This window comes from Eptesicus fuscus, chromosome 4 (genome assembly GCF_027574615.1).
Source record: "Eptesicus fuscus isolate TK198812 chromosome 4, DD_ASM_mEF_20220401, whole genome shotgun sequence".
NCBI lineage: Eukaryota > Metazoa > Chordata > Mammalia > Chiroptera > Vespertilionidae > Eptesicus > Eptesicus fuscus.
Genome location: NC_072476.1, coordinates 50130102 through 50143121, shown reverse-complemented (window position 1 = coordinate 50143121; position 13020 = coordinate 50130102). Strand labels below are relative to the sequence as shown.

At 37.6% G+C, this 13020-nt stretch overlaps 1 protein-coding gene across 1 annotated transcript in view; it reads right to left on the bottom strand.

The window, feature by feature from the left end:
• Positions 1 to 13020, bottom strand: part of FBXL17 (F-box and leucine rich repeat protein 17) — a 467471-nt gene that overhangs the window by 325667 nt on the left and 128784 nt on the right. Inside the window, exon 5 of the mRNA XM_028149688.2 lies at positions 3572 to 3679. Within this exon, the coding sequence (XP_028005489.2) occupies positions 3572 to 3679 (108 nt within the window). The remainder of the gene's footprint in view (positions 1 to 3571; positions 3680 to 13020) is intronic.

The window sequence follows — 13020 nt, the reverse complement described above, 5'->3', positions numbered from 1 at the left end:
ATCGAATAATTACTGTAATACACTGTAACAAAAGTTGTATGGATGTAGTCTCTTTGTCTCTCAAAATATCCTCTTGTATTGTATATGCATCCCAGGAGGGACGGATCAGAATGGCATGAGACTTTATCACACTACTCAGAACAACACATTTAAATTGAAAACATATGAGTTGTTTATCTCTGGAATTTTTCATCCAATATTTTCAGAATATGGTTGGCTGCAGGTAACTGAATCCACAGATGGGTGAGGGGAGTACTACTGTAATTTTTCCAAAAGAGCACGTTAGCAGCATCGCACTAAATCTAATGCGTTGTGTTTTCATTATCCTTCATTTCAAAATACTTTCTAATTTCTCTTTTGATTTCTTCTTTACTCATGGGTTATGTAGGGTTGGATGCACACGGGACCCACAGATCTCTGAGGTCCTCTATGTGGTTCTTGCCACCCTGGTACTCTGGCCTCTCAATTCTGGCTGCCTTGGTCTCCCTGGACTTTCTTTTCTGTCTCGACTCTGACAGTGAACTGAGTTTCGCCTGGTCGTGCCTCCAGTGCTGAGCTGGAACCTCTTTCAATGCATTAGACAGAGGCAATCACAGGGCTCCTCTTGTTTGTGTCTCATATCTCAGGGATCATGGTCCTGGATATCCAGTGTCATGAAGACCATTGTTTCATATGTTTTGTCTGGTATGTTGGGGAGCACAAGAGGCTGAGTTGGAAAGTTGTAAAAAGGACATTCTGGTAAAAGGGAAGTGTGTGGAAGGCCGCCTGCCCTGTTTATGGGAATTCCGACTTCGGGGAGTGTCGAAGGCGGCGCCCCTAATTATTCCCTGACCTTTCCGAACAAGCCTGTGCATGTGCAGACCCCCGGGTGTTCACTGGAATCCTTATGCTTAATCCCTGGGTGCCTTTGCCAAGAGGACAATGTAAATAGGTGTCCTCCCAAGATTACTCACCCTGCGGATTGTATCTAAAGATACAAGTTCCAATAAAGGCCTAACGAGGCAAGCAATAGAGGCGGCTCTGGCCACTAGAGCCAGGGGCCCCTTAGCCCTCTCTTGCACAGTCAAACTGTCTGAGTAATCTGTTCATCCGTCGTTCAGGCGCTGCTGATCAGCCCCAGCAGTGTGTTGTTGTTCTTTTTTTTTTTCCTTTTTTTTTGGGGGGGGGGGATGCGGGGGGTTTGTTTCAGGGAAGAGAGTAAATCTGGTCCTTATTACTCCATCTTAGCTGAAAGAAGAAATCCATTTTTGTTTTGTTCTTTATATATCACTATAGACTCATGACTTTTATACATTTTGTTTGTTTCAATCTATTGCAATCATTTTCCTTTTTGAGGCTCAAAGTAGAGAGCTACTACATGTTGGCTTTTGGGTGTTTTTGACATGTTTCTACTAGTCCCTATAGTGGCAAATAATATTTAGGCACTAGAGGTTAACTACTTATTTGCATTTGGCTAAACTTGTTTTTAAAAAGTAGAAGAAGAGCAAGAGAGCAAGATGGAGATATTTTATGTTTATAAATAGGTACATTGCAATAAAAAAAAAACACATACCTGTGATGGAAGATTATTCTACCACATACAACAACTCACTAACATCCTCAACTGTTAAATAAAGACCATAAAAGTTCTCATCACTTCTTCCCAAATATGGATCCCCATGTTTCCAACCATTCCAGTGCAGACATTTGCTGTAGCTGCTATTTTGTCAGAGAATAATTCTGATCTTTTATGTACCAGTGTACCATAATTTTTGGCTAATCTCAAAATGCTCAGAGAAGCACCTAATGATCCAATAAGTCTTGTTTTGCCTTTAATGAGTACAATTTCTAGTGATGGTAAATTCCCACATATGGTCACTGTAACACTTGTGCACGATCTGCTCATCTGAAGGCATTTCTACTCTACACTATAAACAGCAAAGATGTGATTAGAAAAACATTCATCTACCAAGATGTTCAGGCATGTTTACAGGAAATGAATAAAAAATTACGGTTACACATGGTTATACTAAGATGATCTCATAGAGCAACAATTGAGAATAAGGTGCCTACCCTCTCTCTCCATTGGCTTCGGGTTCTGATCCTCAAAATACATTTAAAGCTGCTCAGTCACTTAAGACACAGGACTATCACAGCCTCTGTTTTAGATATACTAGAACAGTAATTTGATTTTTTTCTCAAAGTTTACTTTGATTTTCCAGCAATTTAGGTATCGTAGCACATATGCTAATACGTATTAGTAACTAACATTTACTTCGCACTTATTGCAATCTCGATACAGAGGCAAGCACCTTGCATATATTATTTCAATTAACACCCTGAAAAATTATTTTTTTTTTGCTTAGCTTATAAGTGGCAGAGCTGAGCTTCAAGCCCAAGCTGACAACAGAGCCCAGGCTCCTATCCACTGTGCTTTATTGCTACAGTCCTAGGTAACTTTTAAAAAATCGCTCTTTTCCTAGAAAGGAAAAAAGAAAACATTATTTACTGCTAAACTGTAAGCTTGAAGAGACCAAGCCCAAACAAACATGGGATCTTACCTGTTTTATATCAGCCTTGTGCTGCTAACACACCTGTTTTCTAACAGTAGTGAAATGAATCTCAGCTTTTAAGTGGAAAAGGCAAGACTCATTCATTCTCCTAAGTACTATATAAAACAGTTAAAACCTATGCAGTGACAATTTCAGACAATACACAGGTAAATTTTATAGTAACCAGTTTTTCTCATTACATGTAAGAATTAACTGCTAATTATTTTAGAGCTCTGGGAAGCAGAAGAGATGGCACGTAAGTGCAAGATTACAAAGGAACTAGCATTTCCATCACTGCTAAAATACGAGATTTCATATATTTGGTGTATGTGAAAGCTATAAGGTTACTTTTCTATATACATTCACCTTAAATACTCAGCTTAAAAATACGCAGTGACCACATTCCCTTCTTAAAAGCCAAATGTTTAGAGGACCTAATGACATCTGAACACTTAAAACTTCAATCAAAACACCTTCTAAATGCAATACATTATTGTTAGCATTTAAATAATTCTTGTCACATATATCAGTTTATTTCATGCATATATACACTGAGTGGCCAGATTATTATGATCTCTGAACGCATAATAATCTGGCCACTCAGTGTATGTGTATATATATTAGAGGCCCGGTGCATGAATTTGTGCATGGGTGGGGTCTGGCCAGCCTGGCCAGGGGGAGGGGACATGGGCGCTTGGCTGGCCTGCCTACTGGTCGAAATCCTGGTTGAGGGGACAATTTGCATATTAGCCTCTTATTATATAGGATATACACTGAGTGGCCAGATTATTATGCGTTCAGAGATCATAATAATCTGGCCACTCAGTGTATTTCACTTATTAGCAATAAAAAGCAAAAAAGTAAGCTGCTTATTTAAAAAAATAAGTGACCCATTTTAGAAAGGATGGGTTTGGCATTGTTGCCTTACACTGGTTTTAACTTTATCAAACACTGGCACGCTTCTATAATGATCTATTTCTCATCCAGTACCTTTGTCAATGACAATTGGAAACCCTAAGGGGAAGTTGCAGGGCACCTACCTTAGTTAGGTGAATGACTCCTTTAGAAGTTACCGAACAGCCCATGAAGCCAACATACTGAAGCTCCGGACAGTGCTCGGCAAAGGCTTTCACGGACTGATCTGTCACCTGGGGAAGAGACGTGAAGCAAGTTATTCAGGGGGATTCCAATGCATTTCAGATTCCCTCTGCCCAGCTCGCACCATTCATATTTCCCTCGCCATTAGATCGTTTGAATCAGTTTGCACACATGCAGAAGTATTTCTTGTGGGCTTTTGAAATCCTCCCTCCACCCCACACCTCTTCTATCATCCTGTTTTTCCACTTCATAGAAAACATCTCAAAGATGTCGACACCATCTACCTCCACTTCTTCATCTCTCTCTCAAAACATAATTTTATTGACATATAATTCACACACTATAAAATTCACCTTTTCAAAGGTTACCGTTCAGTGGTTTTTAGTATATTCACAAGGTTGTGCAACCATCACCAATATAAAATTTCAAAACACGTTCATCACTGAAAAAGGAAACCCCATGCCTCTATTGGCTATCACTCCCCTATTCCACCTGCTGCCCCCCGACTGCCTGGCAACTTTCTGTCTATGGATTTGCCTAGTCTGGACATTTTTTTTATAATTAAAACTTTACAATTGGTTCCTAAAGTGCAACAATGATCTCTTTATAAGGTGTCTTTCTCCCTTCCAGTGTTTCTTCCAAGAAATCTAGTTTTGCTCCTCACTGCTTCAAATTCTTCCGATTTGGATGGTATAATGGTTAATTTTATACGTCAACTTGACAATGCCAGGAGGTACCCAGATATTTGGTTAAACATTATTCTGGGTGTGTCTGTGACAGTGTTTCTGGATGAGATTAACATTTGAAAAGACAGAGTAAAGCAAGGATGCCCTTCCCAATGTGGGTGGGGGTCTCTCATCCAACACACTTAATGGAACAAAAGGCTGAATAAGAAGGAATTGGTTCTCTCTCTCTGGCTCTCTCAGACCTGGGACATAGATCTCCTACCCTCAGACTCAAACTTGTACTGGAACTCACACCATCAGCTCTCCCATTTCTTAAGCCTTTGGACTCAGACTAGAACTATACTATCCTATATAATACAAGGCTAATATGCAAATTGACCGAACGGCAGAACAACCGGTCACTGTAACACGCACTGACCACCAGTGCACTGACCACCAGGCTCCACAGGGGGAGCACCAATCAGCCAGAAGCCAGGCTCACAGGCTGGTGAACACAGTAGTGGTAGCAGGAGCCTCTCCTGCCTCCGTGGCATCCCCCAACTCTCCCGGACTGTGAGAGGACGCAGGCACAAATTTCGTGCACTGGGCCTCTAGTATACTATCAACTTTCATGTGTCTCAGATTACCAACTACAGATCTGGGGCCTTCTCAGGCTCCATAATCACAAGCCAATTCCTTACATTAATTTCTACACACACACACACACACACACACACACACACACACATCATACTGATTCTATTTCTCTGGAGAACACTGACTAATGCAATACCTATTAGAATCCCAAGAAATTTATTAAAACTCAGAGCCAAAGGGGTGAAGCCCAAGAATCTGTATTTTTAACAAGCCCCTGAATGACTCTTAGCCATGTGAAACTTGAGGCCTCAGTGCTGTAAAGAAGTCACACTGACAGCTTTTGGCATTGGTACCAGGCCCTGATATATTTAAACAAAGGGCAGGATGAAATTCCTTTTTGTCTCCCCCCACCTCCAAAAAATTTCCATGTATAAAATGATCTTATAATTGTACTAACATTTTCTTTACCGTTCCACAAAGTTGTAGCTTATAAAAGATCCAAATATTCACTATCATACACTTAACTTCAGATTCACTTTCCTCATAGTCAAGCTAAAATCAAGTTGAACACTTCTGTTAGTTTTTCAAAGAGTAACAACTTACATCTCTTTTGCATTAGCTTTAATATTGGTGACTCATATATTCTGGATATATATTGAAAAATAAAGGTATGTGGATAGCATTAATTCTAAAACAACACAAGAGCATTTTCCTAAAATAACAAAACCAACAGCATCCATAGTACATCTGATAAAAGATTAATTCTGCCCTTAAAAGTATGCTTCAGCATATTAAAAACTAAGGGTGCCACTGATAAATTAAAAATGGGCCTTCCTGACTCTCAGCCAAGATATGTCTCCTTTTCATGGACATCTTCAATAGCCTGCACACTGGCCCTCTTTCTGATACTCTTGACCTCACAAATCTATTCTCCATCCATCAAGCCACAGTAATCTTTCAAAGAGTGTAAATCAGATCATGTCAGTTTGCTCTTAAAAATCCTCCCATGGTACCAATTATCTTAAGAGTGAAATCCAAACTCCTATAATCTACAAGGCCCTGCATGATCTGAGTCTTCCCTGTCTCTCCCATCTCATTTCATCTTAGCATTTCTCTCCTTGTTCACTATGTGACCGTCTCCCCATCTATCTCATTCACCACTCTAGCCCCAGTGCCTGGCACAGGGCCTGACAACAACAGGAACTTCAAAAATAAAAATGAACAAGTGGATGAAGTATTGTCTTGTGTGTGTGTGTGTGCATGTGTGTGTGTTTAATTTGTTTTTTATTGATTTTTTAGAGAGACAGGGGAAGAGAGAGGAAGAGAGAGAAAAACATCAATTGCCTGCCTCCTGCACATCCCCTACTGGGGACAGAGGCACACCCAGGCATGTTCCCTGACCAGGAATCGAACTGGCAGCCTCTTGGTGCATGGAGCAATGCTCAACCAACTGCGCCACACAGGTTAGAGCAGGTGAAGTACTGTCTTGATCCATGTCAATGACTTGTTGGATCAATATTGAAAACAAATCTTTTTTTATTTTATTTGTTGACACTATTACAGATGTCCCCCATTTTCCCCACCTTTGCCCACCCAGCCTCCACCCACCCTCCTCTGGCCTTCACCACACTGTTGTCTGTGTCCATGGGCTCTGCATATAAGATCTTTAGCTCTGCCAAGAAATTTTAAACTTTGATCTTATTGGTTCCAAGTGGCACAAAGAAGCCAAGAATGAGATAAATGGCTTCATGAAGGTAAGAGCAAGATTTTCAAAGAAAGCAACAGCAGCACTTTGATTCTGGAGTGAACTGAACAATTATGTGAGGAAATTAGTGAAGATACTAACTGATCTCACTCCAATTCTCAGACCAATTCAAGACCTTCTTTCCATCTCCAAGAAAAAAGAGCAAAGCAACAGGGACCAAGGGCATAGCGAACCTACTTCCTAGGAGATTTTCCAGGAGGAATACTAACTTTTGATTAATTTTTCACGTCTTGCAGTCAGAGTGGTCAGTGGGCCTATGGGGTGCCCTCACCTTCTGAATGCAAAATAAAGCCAGCATAAAGAAACCTGCTTAGGCTAGGTTCTAACTGAGCTTTATAACCAAAGAGCAAAAACATTTCCAGGCATTTCATTTCAGTGAGATTCACCAGACTAGAGAAGCCATATGGATTCTAAACTCAGCTGGAACCGAGTTTAGTTGTCTAAGTTTCCCCTCTGACATGTAGCAGGTGTCAACCACATGAATGGGATACTGGGTCAGGAAAACAGAAGAACAGTGACCCCAGCATTGGGTACCCCAGTCCACTGAGTCAGCAATGTCTTTAAAAATAAATAAATAAAATAAAAATGTCACATATATGATGTGTGTACTGAAGGGCTGTTTCACTCAGGGTTGAAAGTCTCTTATCTCCCTTTCATTCAACAAATATTTGGGCACTTACTACATGCACAACACATGTTAAACACTAGTGCAATATGAACATAAGGGCAGTCCCTGACTCCAAGAGCAGAGGCTGCAGGTTGGGATGTGACCAGGTCTGGCTCCCACATCGACTAGTAACATTTCTGGGAATATTTGAGACTGGACCATTGCATCCCAGTTTAGTTCAGTTCAGTTTGCCAAGGCCTTCTGTCTAGATCTGAAACCAAGGTTGAAGAGGAACCTGATTATGGAGGGTTGAAAGCCAGGCAGACTGGTTGTGACTTCATATTGAGTGAGTCTTTTTTATTGGTAATATGAGAATGAGCTTTAAAAACTATCAGATCCCTTGAGTTCCAACATACTGTAAGCCTTTAACTGATGAAGCCATTCATTAAAGGCTCTATAAGAAGGGTGATGAAGGAAATACTGAACTTCAAAGTCCAGCAGGTACACACAGGGCAGCTAAAGATTGGCCAGGAGGCTATGCCTGCAGCAGGTCTCATGCCTCCCAGGAGACAGTGGCATAATACACCAAGGAGTACCTCAGTAAGGCCTAGCCACAGGCCAGACTCAGTAAGCACCCTCATCACACAACTGACAAAGAAGATGTGAAGTACTATGATGATAAAAATACCAAGTAGAAGGAATTTTATTTACCTACCTAGTAGCTACACCATTATTGGAGTTTTAAAAGTGGAACACCATAAAATTTCTCTATTTATTTATACAACTATTTAAAAGCTAATGTAATTTTTTTTTCATTTTCACATTCCTTTGCTTTTCTGTATTATATTTTTCACAGGGTATACTATGTACCTTACAATTAATGCACTAAAAAGCCTTCACATTTGAAATAGTATTATAAAAACACAAAACAAATGAGCACTTGTTACATAAAAGAAAACAGTTAAATATGGAGACAAATACTTGGTATGAATTTGCTTTATGAATCATTTCAGTAATAAAAATGTTATACCTTTAGTAAATTTTTAAAAGAAATCTAAAAGAAGATTATGTAGACATAAATAATTTTCTTTTAAACCATGGTCAGACACCTGTATTTATTGAGCACATTTTATGTGCCAAGTACTATGCTACATACAATGATTAAGACAGACAGACTACCCTTATAGAACTTACAATCTAATGAAAAGAGCAAATACTAAACAAATATAACAAGTGTGATCCTATATTAATATAGTCATTTGCAGTAGTCAATGAATTTTTACTTTCTATATATGCCATAATTACATAGTTCACATGGAAATAAGTCAAAAATATACTCAAAAATTATACTCAATTATTACAAAGTAGATTTTCCCAAACATTCAATTACATGCCTCTTATCATTTAAGTAGACGGTATAATAAACATTCCTACTATATATCATAAGAAAAACAATAATTATTTAAGAATTCATATTCATTAATTTGACTTTAAATTAGTATAATTATTTCATTAACTAAATCTGAAATTTAACAAAGCAGTTACATTTAATTTGTTTGGCTTTTTATTATGAAAACTTATAAAAATATACAAAAGTAGACAAAAATAGTAAAATAAATCCCCATTTACCATTCATCTAGCTTTAGTAAGTACTAATTACAATGATTGCTAATTATTACTACTGCCAATCTTGTTTCAGCAATAGCCCCATCCACTTATAAAACATCACATTTACATTTACCATAGCAACAAAAGCATTAAGATACCTAGGAATAAATTTAACCAAGGAGGTAAAAGACCAGTAATCAGAAAATTACAGTACGCTGAAAAAAGAGATAGAGGAAGACATAAACAAATGGAAGAATATACTGGATTGGTAGAATCAACATCATTGTAAGGTCCATACTACCCAAAGCAATCTATAGATTCAATGCAATCCCCATTAAAATACCAACGGCATATTTCAAAGACCTAGAAAAAACTCTCCAAAAATTCATCTGAAATTTAAAAAAAAAAAAAAAAAAAGACTCCGAATAGCTGCAGCAATCTTGAGAAAGAAGAACAAAGTTGGAAGGATTACAATACCAGATATCAAACTATACTACAAAGCCACTATTCTCAAAACTGCCTGGTACTGGCACAAGAACAGATATAAATAGACGAATGGAACAGAACAGAGAACCCAGAAATTGACCCAAGCCATTTTGCTCAATTAATATTTGACAAAGGAGGCAAGAGCATATAAGGGAGTCAAGACAGTCTCTTCAATAAATGGTGTTGGGAAAATTGGATAGATGCATGTAAAAAATGAAACTAGACCACCAACTTACACCATACACAAAAATAAACTCAAAATGGATAAAGGACTTAAACATAAGATGGGAAACCATAAAAATCTTAGAAGAAGCTATAGGCAGAAAAATAGCAGACATTTGTCATAGCAATATCTTTACTGATACAACACTTAGGGCAATGGAAAGTAAGGGAAAAAATAAACAAATGGGACTACATCAAAGTAAAAAGCTTCTGCACAGCAAAAGAAACCATCAACAAACAACAAGAAAGCCCACTGCATGGGAGAACATATTTGCCAATGCTATCTCCAATAAGAATTTAATCTCCAAAATGTATAGGGAACTCATACAACTTAACAAAAGGAAGATAAACAACCCAATCAAAAAGTGGGCAAAGGACCTAAATACACACTTTTCGAAAGAGGACATACAGAAGGCCAAGAGACATATGAAAACATGCTCAAAAGTCACTAATCATCTGAGAGATGCAAATCAAAACGACAATGAGGTACCATCTCACACCTGACAGAAAGGCTATCATCAACAAATCAACAAATGACAAGTGCTGGTGAGGATGCGGAGAAAAAGGAACCCTCTTGCACTGCTGATGGGAATGCAGACTAGTGCAGTCACTGTGGAAAACAGTATGGCGTTTCCTAAAAAAATTAAAAATGGAACTTCCATTTGACCCAGTAATTTCACTTCTAGGAATATATCCCGAGAAACTAGAAACACCAATCAGAAAGGACATATGCACCCCTATCTTCATAGCAGCACAATTTACTACAATAGCTAAGATTTGGAAACAGCCTAAGTGCCCATCAGCAGATGAGTGGATTAAAAAACTATGGTACATCTACACAATGGGATACTACACTGCTGTAAAAAAGAAGGAATTCTTACCATTTGCAACAGCATGGATGGAACTGAAGAGCATTATGCTAAGCAAAATAAGCCAGTCAGAGAAAGATAAATATCACATGATCTCACTCATTTGTAGAATATAATAAACAACATACACTGATGAACAAAAATAGAATCAGAGTCATAGAAGCATTGAATAGACTGTCTAACCTATGAGGGAAGGCAGGGGATGAGGAGGTAAGAGATCAACCAAAGGACTTGTATGCATGCATATGAGCATAACCAATGGACACAGACAGTGTGGGGGTGAGGGTATGCTGGGGGCTGGGGGCTGCTGGGGAGAGGTCAATGGGGGAAAATGGAGACTCATGTAATACTTTAAACAATAAAGAATAAAAGAAAATCATATTTATCAGTAAATATTTCAGTATATCTCTAAAAGATAAGGCTCTTTTTAAAATAATAGCCATATTACTATTATCATTTCAGCAAAAATGTTCATGTAAGACAATATGAAAAACAAACACTCATAGTTTTTATGGAGATAATAATCCAACAAAGTAATTTCAAAATCACATTAAAAATTTACCATGATTTTTAAAAAATAAAACCTTTGTCAACCAGGGCATTACAATTAATAACTAATCATTTTCCTAAAAGTCTAAAATTCCTTTAGTGACCAATGACAATTTGATCATTTGATTGCTTATTTGACCTTCCTGATTTTTGCTCATTCTGTCTTGCTTAATACTAGTCTGGGATTGGAAAAGTAAGATTGGTTGATAAAAAGATATTTATAAGTTATGCATTAAAGTACTGTCAAAGGGAAAGACAGTACTAATGGCATAGATATTTGTCCCTATTAAAAAGATCTATGATAAGTTAGGTAATGACTCAACCACTTTCCTTCCATCTGATGACCAAGTTTCTTTGACTAATACCACTTCAGTTTATTGAAATTCAATACTGGGGTAATCTAAATGAAATAGAAGAATTAGTCTATTCTGAATCTGCTCATCTTTTAATTAATGAAAGGTGCAAACTAAAAGGTAATATACAAATATATATTAGTATATACTAATGTAGACATAGTTGTATTTAGCACTTATATTTACAAAGTGTTTTCTACTACACACTTGCATTTGTCTATTCACCCAGTTAAGATAAACAAACAGATGCATTCTCCATTTTACAAATTTAAACAGAGACATTCAAGTAACCAGCCCGAGGTTACATGTGAGCCCAGTGCTCGTTTCGTTATAAAATTCTCAATATTATACTTAAAATACAAAGAATCTCTTTCAGTAATAAATTTGTGGTCAATTAAGTAACAGGAAAACATAATTATAAAGTACTTTCTTTATAAACATACAATAATTCTTTGGTTTTATCACAGGAAAAGTATTTTTTTAATTTATCTTTATTGTTGAAACTATTACAGCTGTCCCTTCCCCTCCCCCCATTGACTCTATCTACCCTGCACCGGCACTACTGTCTGTTTCCAGGGGTTATGCATAAATGCATATAAATTCTTTGGTTAATCTCGGGGGGAGGGGGGGAATCTTAATTCTCTAAAAGTAAAGTCTCTTGCATGCTGTCAAACTTTATTTCTAAATAAACCTTTAAACTAACATATATGGTAAGTTTGAGAATTCATTTCTATGAGTACAGAGAGAAATTCACAGGGCTTTGATTGATAGCCAAATTAAATGCACCAAACAAATCACTTACCAAAATTTGACTATGTGGATGTATCATGCATTATGTAAGAAACTAGGGGAAAAAAACAGAAGTAGTACACCCAACCTGAATTCTGAATCATATAACTTTGAATGAAGTTTCATCATAAATGAATTTAAGAATTTCAGTCCCAGAAGATCAGTGGAAGAACTCTGAAGAGCAGAAGAGCAGTGAAGATTTCAAAAAGCAGGATGAAATTCACAAAGCAAGAGGAAAGCTAGATCGGATAAAGATCATTTACTTAGACTTCCAGACTGCCTATGGTTCTTTCCTTACCTATGTAACTGGCCATTCTCTGCTTCCTTTTCAACCTCGGCCTGAAAACTTCTTCCTCTCCTCGCCATTTACTGTCCTCTCCCCTTTCCTGCTTTTCCTGAAACCTTATCTTCTTCCTCTGATTCTTTCCTTCCCTTTACCTCATGAATCTTCTATGCCCCATCGTCACACTTTTCTTAACTGGCTAGTTGGGCATAATATGGAATAAGAAGATTTTAAGTATAATTATTGTACTAATTTCAAATTGGCAATATTAAACCTTTTATTTATCACACACAAAATATTAAGGTTATATGACTCATGAAACTGCTGTATTCAGACTACCAGGTTGTAATCCAGCTCCACATCTTACTAGCTGTGAAGAAGTTATTATCCAAAAAGTATGAAAATGGGGTTCTTGTGAGCATTCCAACAGAATCCCATGTGCTGGGCACATACCCTATACAAAGTGCTCAATGAAGGTTAGCTCAGTGTATACACTTCCTTCCCCAAAACCTTGGGGCTGGCATTTTGAACATTATTATACGAAGTTAACTTTTTATTCCTAGCATTATACTTGATAGAATATAATGATAATCAGCAT